Source organism: Tasmannia lanceolata, unplaced genomic scaffold (assembly GCF_043159265.1).
Source record: "Tasmannia lanceolata isolate RefF3 unplaced genomic scaffold, GAP_Taslan_0.1 ptg000024l, whole genome shotgun sequence".
In the NCBI taxonomy this organism is placed as follows: domain Eukaryota; kingdom Viridiplantae; phylum Streptophyta; class Magnoliopsida; order Canellales; family Winteraceae; genus Tasmannia; species Tasmannia lanceolata.
The window spans coordinates 13,605,783-13,633,468 of NW_027518701.1; the positions used below are offsets into that span (position 1 = coordinate 13,605,783).

General features: G+C 36.5%; 1 protein-coding gene and 1 long non-coding RNA gene across 2 annotated transcripts in view; both read left to right on the top strand.

The window, feature by feature from the left end:
• Window positions 1–462: 462 nt before the first annotated feature.
• LOC143857371 (Peptidase M1 family protein) overlaps window positions 463–27,686 on the top strand; it is a 61,060-nt gene continuing 33,836 nt past the window's right edge. The window contains exons 1-16 of the mRNA XM_077367799.1: window positions 463–688; window positions 3,536–3,616; window positions 3,873–3,914; window positions 4,460–4,600; window positions 14,668–14,743; window positions 14,988–15,064; window positions 17,900–18,013; window positions 18,100–18,174; window positions 19,807–19,914; window positions 20,325–20,537; window positions 20,637–20,698; window positions 22,840–22,867; window positions 22,967–23,053; window positions 23,155–23,180; window positions 26,325–26,388; window positions 26,483–26,563. Coding sequence (XP_077223914.1) covers window positions 611–688; window positions 3,536–3,616; window positions 3,873–3,914; window positions 4,460–4,600; window positions 14,668–14,743; window positions 14,988–15,064; window positions 17,900–18,013; window positions 18,100–18,174; window positions 19,807–19,914; window positions 20,325–20,537; window positions 20,637–20,698; window positions 22,840–22,867; window positions 22,967–23,053; window positions 23,155–23,180; window positions 26,325–26,388; window positions 26,483–26,563 — 1,353 coding nt within the window. The 5' untranslated portion in view covers window positions 463–610. The remainder of the gene's footprint in view (window positions 689–3,535; window positions 3,617–3,872; window positions 3,915–4,459; window positions 4,601–14,667; window positions 14,744–14,987; window positions 15,065–17,899; window positions 18,014–18,099; window positions 18,175–19,806; window positions 19,915–20,324; window positions 20,538–20,636; window positions 20,699–22,839; window positions 22,868–22,966; window positions 23,054–23,154; window positions 23,181–26,324; window positions 26,389–26,482; window positions 26,564–27,686) is intronic.
• LOC143857372 (uncharacterized) lies at window positions 18,184–19,774 on the top strand. Its single transcript, XR_013238638.1, has 3 exons — window positions 18,184–18,733; window positions 18,827–19,095; window positions 19,193–19,774. It is a non-coding gene; the product is annotated as an uncharacterized LOC143857372 (long non-coding RNA).

Genomic DNA, 27,686 nt, shown 5'->3' on the forward strand with positions numbered 1-27,686 from the left:
ACCCAAGCCATAATTGGGTTGAATCCGGGTTTGGGTCGAGCCCAACCCAAGTTGCACCCCAAAAAAACAAGCTGGGTTTGTGCAATTATGAAAATATGGTAGTGCCAGTATCAGTAACTTTCCAAAAATGGTAAAAGATTTTACCAAAATTGCTAGATAGAATCGTGTTCGAGAAAATTAAGGAATTAGTTGGTCATTGGAGTATTTGCTATTTTGTAATTTGTACCAATTCGAAGGGCTTATCAGCTTCTTATGGATTGATAATCATTCTTTCTCCTATTTAATTGTTTTCTACATCTTTAGGTCGTACTTTGTTCACATTCTCCTCTTTCTTACTCCTGCTCTGATCCGAAGTAAGAAAAATCACCCCTTTCGTTATTTTTTTCATTGAATTTTCTTGTCCATAATCCGAATTATCCATCTATCCATATAAGAACGGGGCTTTTCACCCTTTTTTCTATCTCTGTTTTTTCCTCTGAACTCAGGGTTTTGGATTCTTTTACCATCTTTGTGGGGTTTTTATGTCTGGGTATTTTTTTTTGGGTTGTTTTTTTGTTGAATATTTATTAAAGTTTTGATTTTGGAACAACCCTTGAGTGAGTTCAGTTACATGGCTCGGTTGATTCTGCCTTCCAAAAGTCCGGGTTTCGCAAAGATGGGTTTTTTGGGCTTAATCTCATCAGTTCATGTGATTATCCTTGCCTATTATTATTTTTTTGATGAACTGTATGACTTGTATTTTTGTTTCTTTTTTCGATTGTTTGATGACTTGGCCTAATATTTTTTTGATGAAACTTTCCTGTATGACTTTTTTTTTTGGATTGTTTCATGGCTTTTTTATATTCATGCCTTGAAGTTTCTGAGTACGTGCCTTGCTTGATTGTTGTCCCTCTCTCTCTCTCTCTCTATATATATATATATATATATATATATATATATATATATATATATATATATATATATATATCTAGAGAGAGAGAGAGAGAGAGAGAGAGAGAGGGTGCCCTCATATAGCTTATATGAGGTGGCTCTTACAAAACATAAGGGGCCCACATTGTTAGGGTGATCCGAAGCATTCATTTGAAAGGCCCCATCATAGATAGGGTGTGTACAAAAAATCAGCTTCATTGGATCATCCTAACCCCTCTAAAAGTGGGGGCAAAAATGGATAGACACGTTTTGTCTACAAATCTGCCCATTTTTGCCCCCACTTTTGGAGGGGTTAGGATGATCAAATGGAGCTGATTTTTTGTACACAACCTATCTATGATGGGGCCTTTCAAATGAATGCTTCGGATCATCCTAACAACGTGGGCCCTTATGTTTTGTGAGAGCCACCTCATATAAGCTTATATGAGAGCACCCTCAGGAACTCTATTCTTATATATATATATATATATATATATATATATATATATATATATATATATATATATATATGAGGAAATGGTTTGTGAGCAACTGCTCAGATAAGCTTATTTGAGCAGGAGCTCACAAACACATGTGGCCCCACATTTTTGGGGGATCCAAAGCATTCATTTGGAAGGCCCTTCCATGGATAGGGTGTGTACCAAAAATGGTTTGTGAGCAGCTGCTTAGACAAGCTTATCTGAGCAGGAGCTCACAAACACATGTGGCCCCACATTTTTGGGGGGATCCAAAGCATTCATTTGGAAGGCCCTTCCATGGATAGGGTGTGTACAAAAAATCAGATCAATAGGCTCATCCTAACCCAATCAAAGGTGGAGGGGAAAATGGACAGACACTGTGTGTCCATGTTTCTGCCCATTTTTTCCCTCCACAAATGGCAGGGTTAGGATGATTCTATAGCGCTGATTTTTGGTACACACCTTATCCATGGAAGGGCCTTCCAAATGAATGCTTTGGACCCCCCAAAAAATGTGGGGCCACATGTGTTTGTGAGCTCCTGCTTAGATAAGCTTATCTGAGCAGCTGCTCACAAACCATTTCCTCACACACACACACACACATTCTTATGTTTTCATGTGATGAAATTTAAGACTAATATTTGTAGTGAAATCCAGCATTGATGTTTATGTATGATAGTTTTACGGAACATTTCTTCGATTTGTGAGTGTTATTTTTTATTTTTTATTTTTGGATTTTTCAATTTTATTATAAGGTTAAGTTGGCCTCTATCAGAAGCATCTCAAAAAAAAACGGTTAAGTTGTTTGTCTTTTCCGTTGCATTTTACGTTATGTAGTGGCATGCTGTTTTTCATATCTGATTCTTGCTGAGATTTTTTTAGTGGTTCGCCTACTGATAAGTTCTAATGGTTGTAATGTCGGAGATGTATTATAAGTGGGAGCCATCTCCGCAGTGGAAGTCAAATATCACTAATTTTTATGTTATTTTACTTGTTACCATTCTTGTAATGTCTGAAGGGTGTTAAACTATTATTTTCGAGGGAAATTATAGGATGAAAGGCTGTATAATCACGTAAAGGTTGTACGACAGAGGTACCACCCTTGATATTTGATCCAACAGAAGCTCCTCAAAAAGTTAGCTGCCGTTACATCAAATATCATGGATGGGATGATGAGTACGTTTTTATACGGCCCTTTATCTTATAATTTCTCTATTTTCGACTATGGAGTGTGCATACGTACATTATGGTGTCCCGATTATTTTTAGGGAAGGGCATTTGATTTTGGTTATAAATGAATTCTGGGATCTTTTGTCTTGTAGAGGTTTGCCTGATGATAAGTTCGATTAGTTGTAATGTTGGAGATTTATTATAAATGGGAGCCATCTGGGCGGTGCAATTCAAATATCACTAATTTTAATTTTATTTTACTTATTACCATTCCAAATATAATTGTTATGCCTGAAAAAATGTTAAACTATCATTTTTGACAGTGAAATGTGCATTCTGCATACGCAAAATATGGTGTACCTATTATTTTCAGGGAAGGGTATTTGGTTTTGGTTAGACATGATTTCAGGGATCTTGTTTTTTAAGTCAAATGACAAAACTTTATTGACCGTGTATAGACTTTCTTTCAGATTGTTTATGGTGTTTTATTTGTTTTGTTGCTTGCCCCTTTCTCTTCAGTGAAGTTACTTTGGTTTGATGTTTAGTTTGGACTTTCTCATTAAAAAAAAAGTTTGAACTTTACCATGATGTTTCTTTGATACATGGATGACGGATGGTTCAATTTGTATCTTGTAATTATTGTCGATAGCCCTACTTGTTTTTTCTTGAATCATTTTTTTATGTTTTCTTTCTAATTGCTTTCATACTTATTTGCATGTCACGGATTGTTTTGCATGCATGGATTGTGTTTCTGTTTGATTTTAATCAATATAGAGTCAAATGGTTACTCTACTGGTTGTATCCATTCCAACATGTTTTTAAATTTGATTTCAGGTCCTAAATATTGTTTTAAACAAACTTCAAAGGAGCACTTTCACCTTCTATTTTATAGATATCTGCATTTTACTTGATAGTTTGTATCTTGTAATTGTATCTTGCCTTTTCATTTCTCAAGGCTTTTTATCTTTTGTCTGCAGATTCAGGCTGCCTGTTGTAGAAGTCCCATACAGCATCCAGCAAAACTTTTCTACAGAAATCACCTAAAATTTAATAAAGAGGTTAGTACCTGACCTTTTTGATGGAGTTTAGTTCCTATGCTTCTTATATCCAATAAGGTTATTGACTTACTTCTTGATCTTAAAAGTTATTATTTGCCGGTATTTTCTCTGTGTGCAACTCCAAACTTAGACCTATTTAGAAAAGAAAAAAAATGCCACTCCAAACTTGAGTACATTTTAAAAATTCATTATCTATACGCTGTTTGCACTTTGAAACTGAATGAGGATTCCTATTTTTTGTATAAATTCTATACAGGCTAAGGATTGGAGGAGTTGTTGGTTTCAGCTTTCTTCTTTAGTAAGTACATCAAAGTCCAAAACCTGTACTGTGGATTTCCCAGTAATACTGTTCTTCTTATAGGTAGATTACATATAGTCCAATGAAAATATTGTAAGTATACCCAAGTCTATAGAAAGATGCTCATCAGGAGGTCCTTATATGAACCTGCTGACATAGTTTTGGCACGAGATCAAATTGAAATCGTTTTATTTACCATATTTTCTTGTTTGTCCTTTCATCATCTCATGATTGATTGAATTTACAGTTTTTTTTATCAATATCATTGAAGAAATGCTTTCTTTTTGTTGTTGCTTGCTTTGTTAAATGAGTATCCTTAATGTACCAATGTACCTGTTACAAACTTGAATCTTTATATTCTTTTCACGCACATGGTATTTCTTTTTTTCTTTCCTTGCTTTTATTGTGATTTGTCCTTAGATCCTTGACATGCCATTAGATCAATGACCAGGGGAAAAGACATGTCATCTTCTTCACTTGTTTATTTCCTGTATTAGTTAGGCTTATTTGTACAACAATTATGAAATTAAGAACTTTTTTTTCAGGGAATCCAGCAAAGCAACAGGCGGTTATATTGTTCAGTTGCGACACAACCCCTACCAGCTAAAGTTGAAGAGTCGAAAATGGATATTCCCAAAGAGATTTTTCTAAAGGATTACAAGTTGCCCGATTATTTCTTTGATTCGGTATGAGCCCGAAAAGTTTATGTTGAAATTCATGTTTTCTCCATACGTTTATGCTATTTGTGCAGAGAATGCCTCTGTATTACCGTGGGCATTTAATTGTATTTCTATTTAATTATCATCACAGAACTTGTTATAATGGTTTTATCATGGGAAGTTATCATCTAATATCTAATCACGTGGCAAGTTGTTATTTACATCATTTTAGTGTCAATTGTATGCTTGTTGGAATTTTGTTTGTGACGAACTAACTTGTTCTAATGCTTTTATCCTGGACAATTATTATCTAAGCAAGTGCCAAGTTGTTATTTACATGGTTTTAGTGTCAATTGTATGCTTACTGGAATTTTTTTTGTGACAAACTTTCGATTTTTTGCTTGCTTAAGTGATCAATTTGTCTAAGAGCTTTTCTAGATCATCTTGTCATGAATGAATCCATCACATCAGTGATGGGAAAAGACTCTATTCTCTCTCTCTCTCTCTCTATATATATATATATATATATATATATATTATGAGAAAACGGTTTCTACACACAATTGTAGATAAGTTATCCACACACTAGCTTAAAATACAGTGGGGGCCCACATTGTTTGGGTGATCCAAAGCATTCATTTGATGGGTCCTCACATAGATAGGGTGTGCCAAAAAAATCAGCTTCATAGGATCATCCTAACTCTTCGAACCGTGGAGGCAAAAAATGGACAGATTTGTGAAGGCACGCCCATTTTACCTCCACAATCGTAGGGTTGGGATGATCCTATGGAGCTGATTTTTTGTGGACACCCTATCTATGTGAGGGCCAATCAAATGAATGGTTTGGATCACCCAAACAATATGCCCTCCACTTTATTTTAAGCTAGTGTGTAGATAACTTATCTACACTTGTGTGTAGAAACTGTTTTCTCATATATTATATATATGCCTTTGACATTTATCATACATTTTTTATTTATTTACATAGTTTGAGAGCTTTCATGGACATTGATAATTATCTTCGCACTTCTTTTTTATGTGTATTTTATTATTTCCTTGATTTGAATCTAGCCCCCTAAAATGTTCTGCATCAATGGTATGAACGAAACTTCTGATTTTTGGAGTTTCGTTGTGCGCGGGCTCTATGGCTGCTCGGAAAGGGACGCTAAGTTCAGAAGTTGTGGATTTTCATGCTTGAAGTGAGGAGAAAATGCAGAATATGAAGGCTTGTTGGAAACCGGTGCATGGTGAAGAAAGGCAGTAATGTATGATTGGGGTGATCTGATCCACAAGAAATAATAAATTGGAGTTCTGCGAGTGACCCCTTTAACGGGTATCTTGATGAAGAGGAGTATTTACTTAGGGCATGTTCGGCAACACTTCTCATTCTTGCCTAAAGAATCGGGCGGAATCGGAGTGATGAGAAACTTTAGAAACGGTTATTTATTGCTTCAAGGAATCCTAGTTTTTAGTCGAAAAAGTAGCAGAAATTTTAGAAACAGACCTTAGCGGGTCACGCAGCCGAACAAGATTTTTGAGATTTTTTTGGCTTACGTCACTCTCCACCCCTAAAAAAGGGGAAAATCCCGTAAAAGAATAGTTGCCGAACACGCCCTTATTTCCCAGAGAATTCTAACAATATATAAAATTATGATGACAAGAAGGCAATATATTGAAGATTCAGAGCTTTGGGAATTGGAATACTAGGGTGGACTTATTTGAAAGGGTGATGCTTTTGAAGGTGTGTTACTTGAATTTTTGACAAATTTTCGTCATGAGTGAGATACATTGTTTAGGGACCTTTTGATCCTACAATTTATGATATCTTGGAAGCTTGTAAAAGTTCATTGGAATCGATTCCATCAACTTCAGGTTTCAGGAGAACAATTCTCACTATATCATTCTAAAATTTTAATTTTTTTTGGCTTTATGTTTATTTGATTTTAAGGAAGGGTTGAAGTGGTATGATTTAGTTCGGTTTGTTTACTTTAATTCTTTATTGTTTCAAGACTTCACATTGGGTTCAGTAAAGTTTATTTTGTTGCATCTGAGTCTCTAGGATTAGTTGGTAATGAATGGTGAAGATCTTCAAGGAGGCTTTAGGGCTATTTAGAGTCTTACTCATACTTTTTTTCTGAGTGGATTATGTGTATTCCTTGAAATTCTTTTTATTGAATGACAAAAATTGAGATTTGAGACCTCTGCTCAACATTGATGGTTATGGGATCATCTTCCATCCCATTGTTTTTACTTATGTTTGCTTGTTTTGCATCTATTCCCATAAAATTACTTACATCAGTCATGATTATAGGAGGACATATCACCACAAAAGATACAAATCATAGTTTCAAAACTCCCTCCCTCTTTTTACCTTGGCCGCGCTCTTGTCCCTGTCCGCATTTTGCCCTACAAAATCCATAAACTCCTGACTCTTTGGAGTACCCCATCGTGTCAGCCAAGTACTCGATTGGGTTAACCGATTGCTCTGCCTCGTCATGGCGAGTCGACTAAGATTTGCTTTGGTCGTATTTCAATCCGCATCCGCATTTTGAAACACTGATAGAAATAGCTTATTATTTTTTTACTTTCCCTCCGAGTTACCAGTCATTATCAACATTCTAATTCTATTTACTGCAGCCACAATTTCTTGCCGCTAACTTTTTGTAGGAATTAATAACCTCCTTCCTAAAGATACCTATTTCATTTGAACTACGGAATGCTATGCTTTGACTTTTTCTCTTTGGTCTTGTTTTTTCCTTCATCCCATAGATTTATGTTTTTCAACGATTACTTTATTGGCCAATAAAAAAATAGGGAATTGATATCAGCACAACCATATTTTGATATTTTCACTAACCATTTTGTCTTTTACAATTTAAAGAGCCGTCAAAAGGTTATTACATTTCTCGAAAAGCTCTCAGGAGCCAATTAAAGAAGAAAAGACAGCTGGGTTTGTTCAAATATCAAAATATGGTTGTGCTGATAACATTTCTCTTCATTGTTTACTGATTCTCCCACCACTGCCTATTACCATGATGTAGGTTGACTGGTTTTCGTACATCACCATTTCCTTTTCTATTTTCATGATGAGTATTACTTTGTTGTTTTCTTTGATCACTTAAAGGTTCAAAACTCTGAATTATGGCTTTAATTTCCACCAAAACCGCCACAAAACTACCAAAATGTTTCTGTTTCCTTCCCCACCGAACTGCATACCAAAATCGAAATTGTAATTTTATTAGTGGTATATGTATGTGTTACATAATTATATTTATAGGAATTGCATGTGAAATGTGGTGTATGCATTATGTATAAATATTTAAATGAATTACATGTGAAATCTAGTATTTATGTATAAATATTTAAATGAATTATATTTGAAATGTGGCATGCTCTGTATTATCAGACATACGTATATGTGACAACACATGTCACTAGGTGTTGGATGTTGTTGAACCATTATGGGTGATTTGTTTTTACTCATGTGATGGGTTTTAGTGTGTATTTGTGCTTAGTTTAATGCTTCTTGAAGTTTCATCTTAAATATCCTTCATTTGCATATTTTTTCATACGTTTTCATGATTCTACAGGATTTCTACTTAAATTTCCATCCGAAACCAATATGTTTCTATTACTATTATGACCAAAACACACACCGAAACCTATGATTTGGCTGACACTTCGAATTTATTGCCGACTCACGTGTCCTACCGTGTCCGACACGACACGCGTGTCCACACATGTCGACACTCCTTTGGACACTTTTACTTGTATTACTGGAAGTGTTAGACTTAATGTGGGTGTCTGGACATGTTTTTGTACCATGTCAAGTGTGAATTCTGTTTTTTATTGAATATTATGTTTACCTCATTTAGACAACTCGTATCCATGTCCAAACTGGACACTCGAATCCATATCCACAAATCATGATAACATATACTTTCTGTTTAGCCGTGTCCCCTTTTCTAAAGTTTGGGGGTTTGCCGTGTCCGACACTCCGTGTTCGTGTCGGCACGCGACACTTGTGTCCGTGTCCACAAATCATAGACCGAAACCTAAAACCTGAAACCTTGTTATGATGAGGGCTTTGAAATAGTGACCTTCGTAGGTTTGAAATGACTTACTACACTGTCATATTTGAATTGAAAACTAGGATTTTTGACGGATCAAAAAGTACGTCATTTGCAATTTAGCTGGGAGGCTTTTGTATTATGTTTAAATTCTCAAAATTCACTTATCAATGAAGATATTTCAACTTTAAATTGGTTTTTGACTTGCAACATGCCCATAGACTTATCTTTTAAACTTCTTTCTAGTCTTACTTAACCCTGTGACTGATGTTGAGGATGATGCCTGCATTGAGGTTTCAAACCACGTTATTTTCAAAATTTGTCTTCTTCTGCATCTAAAGTAAACCTTGACAGTACGCTGACAAATTTGATTTGAAGGTCAAAAACTCCTCTTTCAAATAAACTCTCAATTTAGAAGCTGTTGCTTTTTGGAATCTTTGATGCTCTACAAATATGGGTTGTCTATAAATCTGTGAAGTAATGTTGCTTTCTTGAGTGAGGAACCTTTGATGCTATTATTTCTTCCACTTGATCCTATAACTTCTGGTACATCAACCCTTACAAAATATGTTTTTACATGTTTGTATTTACTGAATGGCAATAATAATTTGTTAAAAAAAGGAACATTGCAGAGAATGTGATCGAGGTGATCAGAAACATGATGAGAAACAAAAGTACTTAGCAGTTTTATATGTTACAATCCCATTATGCAATAAAAAAAATAATATTACCATCCCTTAAGGAGATAAAATATGTTTTTACATGTTGTGACTAAATAGTTTCCTATGTCACAAATATCTCTAATATTTTTAAAATATCACATTTTAATTGCGACATTTTGATAAAACGACAAAATCCTGAAATAATCCTGAGATTTAAAAAATATAGTGATATTTTCATTTTTATCATAAATTATCGCGATAATATCACTATATTATCCCGATATTTTTACGATATTTATTTTATAATTTTCTTACATTTTACTATTAAAAATATATTTTTCTTAAATTATATATATATATATATATTTAAATACTTTTATTTTTATCGGTTTTTCCCTATATAAACTTGGAAAAATAAAAAGAATTAATATATCTCGAGATTTTCCATTGCCGAGAAATTCCCGAGAATGATATTTGTGACACAGATAGTTACATTTCAAGGATTTTAGGATTGGTTAGTGCAGCTCCAGTCCTGTAGTTGCTGCTTCTGTGAGGCTTTCAGGTTACTTATCATTACAAATCAATATATATATATATATATATATATATATATATATATATAGTGAGAGAGAGAGAGAGAGAGAGAGAGAGAGAGAGAGAGAGAGAGAGAGAGAGAGAGAGAGAAGTGTTCCTGCTGCGCAGGGAGCTCCCTGTGCTTAAGTGGCTTAAAAAGCCACCGATTGGTCGCTTTTTGTGGACCCCGCAAAGGTGGACTTGCCATACGAACCAATCGGTGGCTTTTTAAGCCACTTAAGAGTAGGGAAGCTCCCTGCACAGCTGCACAGGAACACTTTCCTTATATATATATATATATATACACACCAAATGTTACGAACCCGAATGGTTCGTAACGTGATTGATCTTCTTAGAGGGAAGATCAGCCTCTTGATCCACTTTGAGGTAGTATAAATGTGTAAACTTGAGCTTGCTTTGTTGGCCCCTCATTTTCTGTTCCATGCTTTGCCGTGACCCGTGATTGACGGAGATCGAGTCTTTTTTTATTGGTTCTTTGCTACAGATATTTCACTCTACGTATATATATGTATTTGATGACCCGTATTCACTTACAAGTTATAAGTATCCTGTTATTGTTGTGTTATGTCCGTGTTTAGGACAAAGTGGCAGGCGACCCTTTTTGTGAGATATCATCTCAAAGAAACAACTTATTGCTAGAAACAACTTATTGCTTGAGACCACACTTCTCCTATGAGTTAAAAGATTATGTTCCTTTTTTACTTTTGTCCTGATACTGTTCATTGATCTTCTCATGAAATCACAAAAGGATATTGTTATGTAGTGTTATCCAAAGGTGCTTTTAGATTGTTTTTTGGCTCTCGATACTACTGGTTCGGCTGGTGGCATTCTTGTGGTTTGAGATGTGACAATTTTCACATGAAATGGTTATTGGAGTTTTCTTTGTATCCGTTAGATTAAAGAGAGCGGAGGATAATTCACAGTGGGCTTTCTCAGCTTTGTACGGTCCTACTTTGGGATCCCTCTGTGACTCCATGTGGTATGAGCTTTCCCTGATTCGTGATCGTTGGTAGATATCATGGTGTAGGGCCTTTAATGTGACCCCCTTCCCGGGGAAAGGGTTGGGAGTTCTGGAATTTCTTAGGCATTGTCAGTTTCTCAGATTTTGTCTGTAGAAATGCCCTTGTGGGTTTGCCTCTTCCGATGCCAACTTCACCCGAGAACATTACCAAAGTAAAAGTCGTTTGCTACCTTTTCGGGAGTTTCACAACCAGCCTAGTCTAAGTTAATTTCGAGACATCTTCCCATCCTCCTTGATCAAGGTTGGGATCGTGGGGCTCTTCTCACTTTCTGTTTGAACTTGCTTGGTTGGAAGTCCGCTCTACGAAAGACATTGGAGTCCTGGTGGTTCAAAGCGGAGGTCTCAGGTCTGTCCGATGTGAAATTAGGGCAGAAACTTAGATTTGTTAAAGCAAATCTTAAATCGTGGGCCAAGGAGCTTTTGGGAGATGTGGAGTAGAGGATGGACATTATTCAAATTCTAGAGATCGTTGATGGTATCCGTGACTCTGGTCTTCTCAGCTGAGAAGAATCACAAGAAAAATGACATCTCTTGGAGGAGTGTAATCAAATGGAAACAAAGGTACAAATTGAAATGGTTGAATGAGGGGGATGAGAACACTTCCTGCTTTCATATCGCCAGTGCTGGAATACTTGCTAATAGAATTCATTCGCTAATTATCAACGATGTGATGGTAGCTGAGCAAAATCTCATCTCCGGAGATTGCTTCCTACTTTTATGTTAGATTACCTTTGAAGGTTTTAGACCCTTCCTAGGCCGAAGAATGTGATGTTTGATAAGTTAGATATTGAGATTCTTGAGAGCTGGAATTGAAAAGATTGTTTTCCAGGGAAGAGGCCAGAGACTATATTTTCTCATTGCAAAGAGACGGGGTTAGATGGCTTCTATTTGTCCTTTTTTCTGGAGTTTTGGGAGTGGACTAAAGGGGACATGAAGCTGTTTTATGAATTTTTTGAAGTCAAAATTTTTAGTGACGTACGGGAGCCACCTTCATCACATTGATCCTCTAAAAGGATAGTGAAGAAAGATTTTTCATTTTTCAACAAACTAGCCTTTTGGGTTGTGTTTATAAAATTTACCTAAAGTGTTGGATGATAATAGACTTTGTGGAGTGTTTCGAGACATCATCTCTAATACTCAGTGGCTTTCACAGAGGATAGACAAATACTCGATCCAGCTTTACTTACTGACAAATGCATCGAGTTTTATTGTTGGACCTACAAGAAGGGTTGTTCTATGTAAAATTTACATGATAAAAACATATGACAGAATGGAATGGGATTGTCTAGATCACCTAATGGGAAGGATTCGTCGATTTGGGTTTCGATCCTTTTGAATGGATCACCTAACTATTTCTTTTAGATATCTAGAAGTTTACATCAGGGTGCGCCTCTTTCCTCATTTTTGCTCACTAATATGGCAGATGCTTTCAGTAGGATGATGTTTTAAGCTAGATCTTGTGGCCTGATTGAAGACTTTTGCATTGGGCATGACAGGTTCGATATTTCTCACCTGCAACTTGCTGACAATACCTTACTCCTTAGCTATCATAAGGTGTAGAAGATTAAAAATCTCAAGGCTGTTCTTAGATGCTACGAAGCGATCTCGGGGCAGCAGCCAGCACATAAATTTCAGTAAGTCTGGTTATGGGAGTTTGTTTGGAGGGAAATGTGATAGGGATGTCCGTTTCAAACTCTTAATTACGTACTCCTTTCTGCATTGGAAAGCCTTCAAAGAGCCTGCGGGATCCGGTCATTAAGGTGGTGGAAAAAAGATTATATCCTTGGAAGAAATAATTTCTCTCTCTTCGGGCCAAAATTACTTTCACCAAGGCAGTTCTGGCAAATCCTACCATTTATTGCATGTCCCTTTTTCGCTGCCCTTCTTGAACGATTAATAGAATTGTGCAGCTCCAAAAAATCTTCCTTTGGAATGATGACGATAATACAAGGAAATATCATCTAGTTGGATGGGAGTAGGCTTGCAAGACAAATTAAGGAGGGGGGTTGTGGTATTCGTCAGTTGAAATTGATGATTTAAGGCTTTTCTTGGGAAATGGCTTTGAAAATTTAGTGGGAATAGTGACAGCCTTTAGAGGTCAATCATTGTGTCCAAATGTTGGTCTAACTTTGGTGGTTAGATTTTGCTGGATGCTTATAGAGCTCAAGGCTCCTCTTACGTTAATCTTTATCGTTAAAAAAATGGATAGAAGATTAGATTCTAAACGGATGAGTGGTGTGGCAGCTACCATTTAATCGATACATTGTTTAACATGGCTATGGATAAAGACATTATCATGATTGATTCATTTTATAGATAGAATTGGAAGTGGTTTGGAATGTTAGATTTAAAAGGAATTTCTTTAATTGGGAGGTTGACTTAGCTACAGCTTTCTTAGCTAGGATTGAATCGAACTTTATTATGAGGATTTGTGTTGACTAAATATTGTGGAGATGGTCCTCTACTGGTAGATTTCTAGCACATTCTTTGTATATCCATCTTTCTGGCCAGGCTCGCGCCTCTCCTTCTTGGAGTGCTTGAAATTTCTAGGCTCCTAGAGTCAAGAATTTTTGCTGGACCACTTGTATCAGTAAGATCACCCATTCACTCTGCTCGTTCATTCCTAGCTTGTTCGGAGAAAGTTGGGTTCTTGGCCATATAGCAGATTTATTTGAGGATTGGTTCTTAGTTCGTTGGCACTCTATATGTATAGTTCTTTAGAACCCCTTCTTTTCTGCTTCATTGTGGTTAGTCTCGAAGGAATGGAACCAAAGTCTTTAAGGGGATATTGATGAATGTGCACAACATTCAAAGGCATATTTTCTATGTAGTTGTCCAATGGGTGACTAATATCTCTCTGTTTAGAGGTACTTTGGTAACTTCTTTCCACATATTTTGAGTGGTTCTCTGGCTTTGCTATTTGGAGAGGATCGTCCTCATCTTAGATGGGATCCTCGTCCTCTTGGGTTTTGAAGCTTAAACTTTGACGGGTCAAGCCTTGAAATTTCGGTCCCATCTAGCATTGGAGGTATTCTTATGAGTTCTTTGAGAGAGTTTAGATGGACTTCAATGTCTCTATTGGTGAGAAGACTCTAATGAGTCTTAAGGGTGCAGGCTCTCCTCTTTGTTATTAGGTTGGTCGATTATAATCTGCTTGTTCGTCTTATCATTGAAAGTGCCTCCCTCAACGTTGTCAGATGGGTGAACGGTGGTTGTTTTCCTGGAGGCTGGAGCTTTACTAATGCTATTGAAGAGATTTTGAAAGTGATTGAAGGTCATACTACGGAAATCCGACACTCTTAGCATTCGGCTAGTTGCGAGGTGGATTGACTTGCTCGTTTCGGAATCGATATAGATGAGATTCTAGGTTTGATTTCCTGCCTCCTTGAGACTTGTAGTTATTTAGGTTTTTCAATTTTTGTGTTCAGCTAGTTTTGTGCCGTTTATTGTTTTCTTTTTCGTGCCCTCCTCGATCTTGGTATTTTTTTTTGATCTTTTGATGATATTTGAAATAAAAAATCTTATTTGGTTTTATTGTTCTTCCTTTTTGGGAATTATACTTTCTTGCCTTTGATTTTGCTAAATGTAGGAGTTTGGATCTTCATGTTAGTTTGGGTGTTGTTTCGCTTTCTTTTTTCTATGCCTCTTGAAGAGTTTTCAGTCCTACATTGGTAGGTTTTGATTCTCTTTTAACATTTGTAGTTGTTTTATGTGCTTGGTACTTATCTCTTTCTTGAATTACTTCAGGTGGAATTGAAAATTTTGCTTGGCGAGGACAAAACAATTGTCTCTTCTAGAATAACTGCTTTTCCCAGAGTTGAAGGTATTATTCATCAGTTAATATCACAAGGTTGCATAGCTTCCACCAGGAAAGAACGCATCTGTCATATGTCTTTCTCGTTGGAAGACTTGAATTATTTGTTTTGTGCTAATAAAGTTGAATTGGATTTATCTTAAATGTTCCACTCATTAGTTTTCTGGTCTAGTTCAAACTCTTTGCAGGACATTTTTGGGCTTTGTTTTATTCTTCTTGGTAGGTCTCTAACTGATGTATTTTTGTGTACCAGGTGTTTCTTGTCCCCTGACATTGGATGGGATAGATCTCAAGCTCGTTTCAATAAAAGTTAATGGCACAGAACTTAAGGTAGTTTTTCCACTACACCCATTCTTTCACCTTTAGTGTTCCATTGGTTTAATTGATTTTTGTTATATCTACATGCTAGAGATTCTCTCAAGTGTGTTATGTACGACTTGTAAGTGGGTTGGGTTGGGTCTCTCCAAAACCTATCCAAGAGGGTCTGTTCAAACCCTACGCAAGAGAAATGGAACTAGGGCACATTCCAACCCAAGCCACGCGTCTACCCAAAGCCTACTTCACAGTTGATTGACCCAACCTGGCCGAACTTGATCCAGACCGCTCTATTATTTCATAACATTTAAATAAACAGCATCATGCATGGAGTGTTTTTCTACCAGTATAATTGGCTGTACATATCCATGTGTAAAGGCCCCTATTAGAAGAGATGCCTTTTGAAGCTCAACTACATTATTTTCTGAATGTCTATTATTGATTTTGCTTGTGACTTTATAATTTTCACCTCCTCAACACATGGCTGGATAGAAAAATTTACCATCGCCCCTTTTTATCTTAATAAAATCTATCATCTCTAAGAGAAAAGCGATGGATAGAAACATTAGATTTTTGTGTTGTTTTTATGAGAAAATACAGCAGAAGTATGCATAAAACTAAAAGTTGTAATTCATCAGAAATTGAACTAAAAATCAACCCCTCTCGCATCAACCTTTTCAACCCACTTTCGAAATTTAAAAACCCTTCTAAAGCAGTCCTGTGACAACCTAGATTTCTCGCACAACAAAAGTAGAAAATTTTCTAGTAGAAGTAGCCAAATTTCTTCTAGAAATAAATTCTCTGTTCTAGATTGTTTGTACCTATATACCAGTCCTAACTTCTAATTGGACCTTTCTAGTGTAACTCAAACCTCCTCGATTCCAAATAGAAACTTTAGAAGCTAAACTGTCTCATCTATTTCATAACTAAGGAACTTTTAAAATCAAATGACTGCATTCTGAATACTCATATGATAATTGCAATAATCCATTAACACTGCAATTTTGCGGAGCAATGCAAGTCATACTAGGAACTAAATTATGGTTAACTCCTCTCCAAGAGTAGGGGGCTTGAGAGATTGTAGAATTGAAAGTGTCTTTCCAAGAACTTCCTGTTTTCCCTCTCTATTTGAGTGACATATCAGCCCGAGTATGCAAGTCTCGCATCATAGCATTCGTGTAGAATGGCATCCAAATGGCTGCGGTTAGGCAAGTCTTGCAGAGTTTTAAGACCCAGCTCTCATCCAAGTTGACACAACTAGGTCATTAACTAGGTGACGGGTTGAGAAAATTAGAGCAGATTTTTTTCCTTGTCTACCTTTTAACTAAAGTTTCTATTACCTTTTTTTAATTTTCGATGTAATAAATTAATTTAAATTGATCCACCGAGTCACCTGGTCAATTCACCCTGGTGACTGACCAGTCAAGACCCGGATCTTGGTTCCCAAACAATGGGCAGGTGTTATATTATGGTCACAACTTTAAATAATTGCCATTGTAAACAGTGGAGAAGCTAAATGATTTTTCTCTGCTATTTTGCTTCCCGGCCACAAACGATATTACAATAGCAGTTGGTATTTTAATTAATGGGCGATGATATTTTCACTCCCTCTGCATTACGCGCACGCTCCCCTTGTAGCATGATTTGACGTGTAAAGTGGGCAACTTTAAAGCTTTTGACGTCAAATCACGTTATAAGGGGAGCGTGCGCGTAATGCAGGGGAAGTGAAAATTTCATCTCCCTTTAATTAATTGCGATAACTAACAGGTGCTTTTGTTTTGATGAAATTCATCTATTAATGTTGTTTCTGATGTCAAGTTTGCCAATACACTTTTACCAAATTGAACTCTAGAGATTAGTATTTTGTAAAATTTATAAAACTTGTAACATTTTTTGATAGTTGAACAATGAAATGATTGTGTCTTTACCCTTTGGTATGGTTATAATTTCTTGATTCTAGGTATATTCCTTTGAAGTTAACTCTGTTGGATATAAGTTTGGACTGTTTGGATAAAAAACCAGATAAAGTGATATTGTTCCTTAGTACTCCAGTTCTTTTGATGCATCGGTATTGCAGATATCTAAGTGTTATATAACTTATATGGTAAAAAATAGATCCGTGTAATAAAGTGATTTGTTGCATCATTAAAAAGAATAGAGAAAGTGATATTGTTGTATCCTTACTCCCCCTAGTACTTAAGTTCTCTAGATGAATTAGTATTGCTGGGATCTAAGTGCTATGATTTAGCTGACACTTTGAATTTATTGCTCACACGTGTCATGTCCGACACGACACCTGTGTCCACACTTGTCGGCACTCCTTTCGACACTTGTAAATGTACTACTTGAAGTGTGTCAGACTTAATATAGACGTGTCGGCACTTTTTTGTACCGTGTCAAGTGTTACATTCTGTTTTATTATCTAAGATTGTGTTTACCTCTTTTATCATTATTAACACCTTTTATATTATAGACTCTTCTTTTAGCTATTTTTTTTTTTTTGAATGATACTCTTCTTTTAGCTATTCTTCAATTAATATTTGCTGTTATATCCCCTGTCCTAAACCTAAAACCCTAAGCAAACTCTTATTTCCAATATTATATTCATTGTATCCTATTGGTTTTTCTGTCCTCGTTTCTGGTTTAATCGTGTCTCCGTTTCTAAATTTTGGGGGTTTGCTGTGTCTAACAGTCCGTGTTCGTGTCGACACGAGACACTCGCGTCCGTGTCCACAAATCAATGAATCATAGTCTAAGTGTTATATGGTGTAAACTTGAACCATATTTGGATTTTATGGAAGTAGATGAAAATCTGCATTTTTCGTAACTTTGCATTCTCCGGTGTTGCAGAAAGAAGATTACCATTTGGACTCACGTCATCTGACACTGCTATCTCCACCAGCTGGCCCATTCACATTAGAAATCATTACGGAGATATATCCTCAAGACAACACATCTTTGGAGGTGAAACATATTTTATATGATCTGACTTATTTGTTTACATCTTACTCTTTTAGCTTGCACTTAATTGGGGCATCTCCTTTCTACAGGGTCTTTACAAGTCCTCTGGGAACTTCTGCACACAATGTGAAGCAGAAGGTTTTCGAAAAATTACTTTTTACCAGGTTATTCCTATGGTCACCACTTGCTGCAAGAATTTCACTATTTCATTCTGTAGTTGTTTTGTATTTCATGTAAAATCTATGTCACAAATATCGTTCTCGGGAATTTCTTGGCCAGGGAAAATCTCGGGATATATTAGTTTTTTATTTTTTTCGGGTTTATATTGGGAAAAATGATAAAATAAAATTATTTTAAAATATATAAATTAAGCCCAACCCCCCAATCCATGGGAGGGAAGGGACTTCCAGGTAGGAATCCATTCCAAACCTTGGAAAAGAGGAATGGTCCGGATTCGGGGTACGTACCTCATGAAAAGTTTTTGAATGCTTTCACAAGCCTTTCCATGATGGAACAATGGATTAGAATCCAACCACACCGGAATGGATGATACAAAGTCCTCCAGCTTTTCATACTTTTGGAGAACTTCACAAACCGGTCCAGGTATGGGTGGAACAACCGGTTCATCAGGGTGCAAAATGTTGCTGGAGCATTGGTCAAGCCGAAAGGCATCACCAGAAGTCGAATGGTCTCGAAATAGGCTTAAAGAAGAAGCGAAATTAGGTAGGTATATATAGATATATCTTACTGGTAAGCTCTGTCATTGGCTTTCACTGGTCCTTTGTTATATGCCAACTGATGTCGAACGAATGCCAGTTGACCGTGTCAAAGAAATAGATCCAATTTCGAGCGCGGTCACAGAACCACTACGGGATAGTCCATGAAACAAGATCAGGATCCAGATTCATATCCCTCAGCCACTAGTGGAAGACCGGAAAGGAAGAGGCTTTGGAGCCTAAGCAACGGATGTGACAGAAACGGGTTCGAATCGATCAACTACAAGATCAGCTAGGGGAGATTCTTTATAGCCAGAAGCAGATGTCTTTGTGGCACCAGCCCCACTCCATGGGCAAGTAGCTGTTAAGGTGCATTAGATTTTCTATGAACCAACATCAAGTTTGAACTCTTGTCCAATACCCCAATCATACGAGACGATGTGACACCTTTTTGTTCCTTATGTAGGTACCGGCCCGCTTCCCCCCCTTACTGAACTTCACTTAGTAGTCGGCATTCTATAAGCGACTTGTCGAGTCGACGAAGCTTTGCTTCTTGTAGTCGTAGTCTTGTAGTCGGCCCCCGTATGTGAGCCACACGAGGAGACTCGTGTGATAGAAAGGCTTTGTTACAGAGGGAGATTGACGAGCTCGGTGGTAAAGCTCGTTCCCTGTATTGTTAGGACTTTTTTTTTAAGCCCATATTTCTTTTTGCAACTTGTCCTGACTTAAATAAAAATTATCATGATATTATCTCGATAAATGAATATATTGCTATATTTTTAAATTCTCAGGATTATGTCGGGATTTTTTCATTTTATAAAATATCGTGATAAGATCGCTATATTTTGAAAAGATCGGAGATATTTGTGACATAGTGTAAAATGGCAATAGATCTGCGATACCTTCATGTCTTTCTTTATGGCTATGAATCTACCCTGTTGGCAAAGCTGTTGAATATTTGTTAGTTATTATATTTCCATGAACCAGTTTTCTAATTAATCACATGTATTTTTTTCTGAATCGCAAAAGGCTTCTCTTTCTATAAAAGTACATGATGTTGATGTAACATTGCATTGTCAGGATCGCCCCGATATAATGGCAAAATACACTTGCCGGATTGAAGCTGATAAAGCAGCATATCCAGTACTATTATCCAATGGAAATCTTATAGTGCAAGGCGACCTTGAGGTGAAATTCCATTATTTGACATGTTTTGGATCATCTCTAAATACACATTTGAGTACCTAAACAGCTTGCTGAGTCAACTCAACTCGATGAAGATTCTAATCGAGTTGAATCTGTAATCAGTCCCTTTCTAATCTGAAAAACTTGTTACATGCTTTGAAAATCTCAACCAAGTACTTGAAATTCAACTGAATACTTGGTAAGACTACCAAAAAAACTTAAAAAATCAGACCTCTCAAAATTTTAAACTTGAAAAACATGATTTAGTACTCAACCAAGTTTCCGGTCTACTTGAACTCAAGCCCCTATCAAAGACTGATTTGAATTTCCTGTAACCTTATTTGGTTACTGGAAGTTTCTTTTAACTAATGCAGATTTTCTTCTTACAATGATTACATTTTGATCTGTTACAGGGTGGTAGGCATTATGCTCTTTGGGAGGATCCTTTCAAGAAACCATGCTACTTGTTCGCATTAGTTGCTGGACAGTTAGAAAGCAGAGATGACAAATTTATTACTTGTTCGGGACGTGAGGTGGCCCTTAGGATCTGGACACCAGCGCAAGATTTACCGAAGACGGCCCATGCAATGTATTCCCTTAAGAGCGCCATGAAATGGGATGAGCAAGTTCAGTGTCTTTATCGACATTTCCTTTTTACGATTTTATCCAAATCTGTTTAAGTAGATTCTAAATCATGTTCTCCTACTTTTGGCTCTTGGAATCAGGTTTTTGGGCGTGAATATGACCTTGATCTCTTCAACATTGTGGCTGTTCCGGATTTTAACATGTAAGATGGAATTACATTGTATTTGAGTTTCTCTGAGTTAAACTTATTGTGGTTCAATTTTCATATTGTTTTTTGTGGATCTAAAATAATTTAATGTGGTTAGTTTTCTTAGAATTATGTAATACTATCAGTTGGGATGCCATAAACCTGTTTACAATATGATGAGATTACATAAAATCTACACACCGAAGAAAATCGACGTCGGTTCAATGTCATTTCTATTAATATTGAGTTCGACACTTTGGCCTATGAGCTTTGGACATCGACAGCCTACTCACTACAAACTTCATGTGTTTTGAGATGAATGGTTTTAAAAAACTATTAGTTAAAATATAAAAGGTAAAAATAAGGCTTTAGAATTACCCAAAATAGTTTGACCCAGAGCAAATCGAACTGACGAACTATGTTAACCAACCTAGTGAACCAAACAACGCATCTCCCTAATTAACCGGATGTAGGGTTCATAAGGATCAATTCAAGGTTTATAGCTACAGGAACAAAAGAGGTCAAATAGTCATTTCCATTGTACCCTCAAGCAAACTAGTTAACCTTATGCCCTTGTATTATCACAAAGTGACAATCCACTTAATAAACAAAATATATTGCAATAAATTTAATGTTTCAAGTCCAAAATTGTGTTTTGTTTTGTTAAATTTGGTCCATATAATGGTTTCTTATATTTTTTTTGCAATTTTTTGAATTTTTAAGGTATCTAAATATTGCTCCAAACAAACGATTGTGTATCGTCTGTATGAAAATCTTGTCATTGTTGACTATTTAGATGCGGATTGGGCTGGATCTAAATTTGACAGGCCATTGACTAATCACCTGTAGGTTATTGTACTTCTACGGTTTTTTTTTTTTGTTGCACAAAAGCCAGGATGGCTTGGGAGTTTTGTTTGGCAATGGGGTGCCACTTCAGTATAACTCTTTGTTTGGTTGCAAATATAGCATTGAAATCCCTGGAGACTACCAGGGATGCGTCCTGATGTCACCCTCGCTCAACCACAATAAAAGTGGTTTTTCTTGGATTTCTTGGGAATGATGCTCTTTCTCTGTATATATTGGTAATGACACTCCCTACCACTACTCTACGAGGTTGACAACCAAACACTACTTACCTCTATTCTACAAGGTAAATTTCAGATAGATCCAAGGCTTGTCTTTTCCCTGTTGACTACTTACACCACTGCTCTACGAGGTAAATAACTGCAACCAAACAGAGCCCTAATTGTAGTAATCTGCTTACTTGGAAGAGTAAGAAATAAGACTGTGGTAGCTAGATATAGTGCATAAGCTGCGTATAGAGCTATGGCACATGCTGTATGTGGGCTGATGTGGTTGAATACTTATGCAAAAGTATGGGTTTACAGTGGAGAAATTCATGGCTATGGTATTTGATAACCAAGCAGTTATCTACATTTCCAGTAGTCCGGTTTTCCATGAGAGGACCAAACATATTGAAGTGGATTGTCACTTTGTCATAGATGCATTTATGAGCAACAGCATATGCTGTCGATATGTGACGTCTGAAAATCAGTTGTGACATTTTCACCAAAGTTTTGGCTTGTAGTCAGTTCTCCTCTACGTGTTCTAAGTTGTGCATGGGTGATAGATACCCCTCCAGCTTGAGAGGGAGTGTTGAAGTTGATGTGTCAAGTGGGCCCCATCTTTGGGAACATAAGGAATCAGTACATTGTACGATTCCTTATGTTGTCACTTATGAGTGGCATTCTTGTAACATTGGGAAATAAGGGCATATATGATAGTTGTTTGCATTTTCGTGGGGAGCTTGAACCTCACAAATTCTCTCTACTCCTCGATTCTCTTCTTTTGCATTCTCTCCACGTTGTCTCCGTTATTATGTTTTAGCAATACACAATAGAGAAAATTATATGCAATCACAAAAACATGACATTAAATTACTTCAATTTAATTTTAAATAGTATGCTTGACCATGTTCGTTTTGCAACTCTTCTTTAGGACTCATCTTTTGTCACAACCTTTTCAGCATGATTTTTTTTAGAATTATTCCATAAATGGCAACATCACTTGATTATATTGGTTGCTGTGTTTCTAGTTTAAGTTTTTTTTTTTTAATGTACTATAGTTGACAAGTTCATTCCTTGATTGGTTGCTAGGGGGGCGATGGAAAACAAGAGCCTGAACGTATGCTTTTTCCTCTGTTGATTCTGTAGTCATCTTATTTATCTTTACTGTATCCCAGATTTTTTTTGTTTTAATTTTGTTCAAAAAATTTCTTGACAGATATTCAATTCAAGACTTGTCTTGGCTTCTCCTGAAACTGCTTCCGATGCTGATTATGCTGCAATATTGGGAGTAATTGGTCATGAGGTAAATACTATTTTGAAGGGAGTTTTGTTTCTGTAAGCCATAATCTGCCTATTTTAATTATGAATTCTCCCTAACAAAGCCCTAAAACTGTTTGCTTGCAGTATTTCCATAATTGGACTGGAAACAGGTACACAAATTTCTCATTGTTTTACTAGAAAATTTTAGTTTTTGTAAGTTTTATCCATAATTACCGGAAGCTTCCTAGAAGAGTTGAAAGTTAGCATTGGAAACTCGATTCTCCTCACTTCCAAAATTTAGCAAAAATGCGCTTCCATCACGTTTCCTTTCAATTAAGAGTTCGCTTACTATTTTGGTGATTATTTGCTTTTATAGCAGTGTTTTCTCCTCTCAATAATTCCAAAGTTGTGTTTTAAAAACTGCAAATACTACTACACACTCTGCACTCTTTTAATTAGTGTACTTAAACTTGAAGAACTCATTTTAAGTTTGAAATAAAACTTTTGTAACATCCATGAAAAAATTAAATGAACAAGACTTTAATTTTCTTCAAAACCTTTTCCTGAAGGATAAATTTGCAATAGAGTTTCGCATTAAACCTAAATGACTAAAAAGTCAGAATGTAAGGCTAGAAAGACTTAAAATTTGTGTAACCCTAATCAACCTTGGAAACCTAACCAACATTCACCTTCCCTCCATAAAATACCTAAACCCTAATCCACCACACTTCCTTTCAGTTGAAGTTGTTGAAGTTTCCTGCACGCCCCATATTCACTTAATGTGATGCTTTCCACTCTCTTCCTTTTCGGTTTCATTGCTCTCTCCTTAGTGCTTCCCGCTTTCTGCTTCCCCTTCATGCCTCCCTTATCGCATTTGCTTCCAACTCTGGCAACTATGGTTATATCACTTCTATGATATCACTATTTTATTCTTTCTTTTTTCCCTCACACTAATGCCTTTTCATTGTCATATCCGATGCTCTTATACAGGGGCGGAGCTACATGTAGCGTAAGGGCGGCAGCTGCCCCTCTTGAGTTGGGATTTTCCAATAAAAATTCCCTCCTTAACGCATAGGGAGTTTAGATAGGATTGCCCCCCTATTTTTTTGCCAAAAAAAAAAAAAAGCAAAGTCAAATTTCAGATTTTAGGAAGGTTTTGTGAGACAAAAAGTTAGGCGCATAAGTGAAGGGTCTGTGCGGCAAAGTTATGATAAAGACAAATCTCCTTTAACTTTCTTGTAATTTACAAATTGCCATTATTTTGTAACAGTAACTACAAAATTGCCTCCAAAGTCACTTTTTATAAAGTGAGTAGTGCGATCATCAAAATACAGTCGTGCTAATAACATTTCCCTTATTATAATCAACGGTAGAAAAAAAAAAAGGGTTTAAAGAGGGATAGAGCTGTACATGAAATCAAGACCACTGATCTTGTAAAAACATCATCCGGTGGCCCACATGGTCTTGGTACCATCCTAAATGTATACCCAACAAATTTTGAAATTTGATTCGAGTCAAACTGATTATTGGCCTCAGTTTTGGAATTTTTCCTATTGTGGAATATTTTCCCACCTTATGCATAGTTTGGATGGGCCCCATCATTTCATACCATGTTTCATCGTGTGTGGCCCACCATCTCTACCCAAACTCATGTATGTAGTGGGGCCCACTATTTAGTTACAATTTATTAAGAAAAATTAGTACGTTGTACTAAGAAGAGATATACGTGTTAAATGGAGAAATACATGCAATTTTCTTAAGGGCGGTGACAAATTCACCCCATATTTTTCAAAATGGACTGTACAACCCACATCCCCACACCAAAGGATGATCCAAACCGTCCATTTGACGGGCCACAACGTAAGTAGGTTGTGCCCCAAAAATATTTCCTTGGGATGATCCCAACCATCCGATCTATATAAGTTTCCATAATGTGAGTCCCTCTTTAGACCGGAGGGCTAGAATCATCCTATGGAAATGATTTTTGGGGCACAACATATTTACGTTGTGGCCCATCATATGGGCGGTTTGGGCTGTTTGGATCATCCTTTGGTGTTGGCTGTACAGTCCATTTTGAAAAATACGAGGTGAATTCATCCTAGAAGGGGGTGAATTTATCAATGCCCTTTTCTTAATACCTTTCAAACAACCTCATAAATATTTACTATGAGCATTCGTCTCACCTAATAATTCGCAAATCTGATCTTCATAACTATAATACATCAAAACATGAAAAATGGCCTAATAAAATTGAGCAAATTTTCTGTAGGCAAAAAAATATAAATGTTTTTTTACATTGAAAGTAATTTGAGTTGAAATTTGTGTGATTTAATTTTTTACTATATATATTAATTTTTTGATTATTTTTAACAACTATTTTTTGCCCCCTTTGGAGAAGGCTCCGCCCCTGCTCTTATACATGCCATATGTGGGTATTTGTCCGAACAGACCATACATCCAGATGTACCTACAACTCTACACTCATATTGGTCATTTAGGTGGGAACCATGCCATGACACTTCTTGGCCATGAGGCTAAAGCACGATCCCAAATATGCTAAAATCCCATGAAGGCTTGATGTTAAACTAGATTAATTCATCTGCAATTTGGGTGCTTAATTCCTAGACATCTGGCCGCGGTTTTAAATTTCCACTGAAACCAACACTACAACGACCGAAATAATTCCGTTTCTTTCCCCACCGAAACTGAAACGACCGAAATGCATATACTAAAATCGTAAGTGTATTAATGTTATACAATATTAATATGTAACACATAACTATATTTATGTGAAGAGGAATGCTAGACTCTCAGCTGCCCTTACTAGAAAAGGGGGCAAAGGGCGCCCCCATTGGTCAAATTCCATTTAAGATGGCACACAAAATTAAGACCATAACTGTCTTTAATGGAATTTGACCAATAGGGGCGCCCTTTGCCCCCTTTTTTTTTTGCAAGGGTGTGGCCCATCTAATGGATGGTTTGGATCATCCTATGGTGCGGGCCATACCGTACCTTTAATAAAGTGAGGAGTGCGATCATCAAAATACAGTAGTGCTGATAACATTTCCCTATTTTTAAACCATTTTGGATGCTTGTGCTACTTATGTGATAGTTTCTAAGTGTGTAGCATTTCTTGAGGTTTCATCTTTAAATTCTATCATTTGCATATGTTTCCACATTTTCCCATGATTTTACAGGATTTCCACTGAAATTTCTAGCTGAAACCAAAACATTTCTGTTTCCTTGGTGACTGAAACCGAAATTTATTACCTTGTTTCTGCCGAAATTAAATATTATTGCTAAAACTGTTGCAGAGTGACATGCCGTGACTGGTTCCAACTTAGCCTGAAAGAAGGTCTAACTGTCTTCAGAGATCAGGTAACATATTGTTCTTAAGAATTATCTTCCACTGTAACTTGTTTCCTTTTTCGTTTCCACTTTTTGAAATTATTACCTGCATTGAAATTGACAGGAGTTTTCGTCTGACATGGGCAGTCGTACTGTTAAGCGCATCGCAGATGTTTCAAAACTTCGCAATTACCAGTTTCCTCAGGTTGCTGACTCTTAGAATATTACGTTTACACTCGTTATCCTGCTTGCACTTGAGCTATATACTATAGTGATTATCTCTACTTGTTTCTGGTCATTGTATAGTATAAATTGCTTCGGAAAGATGATATTATGAGACCTTGTTCACCTAATAGGATGTATCATAAATGTGTAAGGTGTGAACTTGTCAAGCTCGCTATTTTTGTGCTCCATATTAAGAAAGAATCCAAAAACAGTGAAGGAGTTTAAATTCATGTCATTTTTTGAGTTGTGGTTGCTTTTGGTTGGGCTTTGGTCTACCGTATACCTTCCGGCCTTCTTCGGTGTTATTTCCTGTTTTCTTTAGTTATCAAATTTCTTTTCACTTGTCTGGTAAAACTAAAATTATTAGGAGAATAGCGTTAATATTTATATTACTTTAGCAAGCAAGTGTGAACTGGGTGTTCTCATTTCCTTCATTCTTTTTGAATCGTAAGAATAAATCTCATTCCAATAAAGAGACCGAGAAGGTCTATATAATGGAATATACACATTAAAAAAGACAAAAGAGCATCCTCTCACGGGCAGGAAAGAAAGACCCGAAAAATGGGAAAGACGGGACTCAAGGGGGAAGGTAATCAAATAACTCCATCACCACCCTCGAAACCCTGGCTCTAGCCGGAGTCAGCTGCTCAAGTAGCCGATCTGCGGACATGGCGAAAAGATAAATTGGCTCCTGACACTATCCTGAATCTCATAAAAAAAAGACGCAAACCACCAAGGGCGCGAATGGGACTCCCTCAGCCATTGGATCACATTAATAGGCATCATTGGTATCTATTTTAGCCTCAGCCATTGGATCACATTAAGAGGCATCATTGGTATCTATTTTAGCCTAGATATCTATTAAAGTGCATTGGATTGGACATTGAAGGTTTCCTTGACAGCCCCCATCTCTTTGAATTTCACCACCTTATGTTTGGAAGTTGAGCCTAATTTATTTTCTCGATTGAGGTTTTCATGAATGCTATCTGATGGAATAACGTTCCTAGTCTGGAATGACTCCATTGTCCAATTAATATTAAAACAATCATATAGTTATTTCTTTTATTATTTTTTTGAATATAAATATCTAAGTAATTATTCAT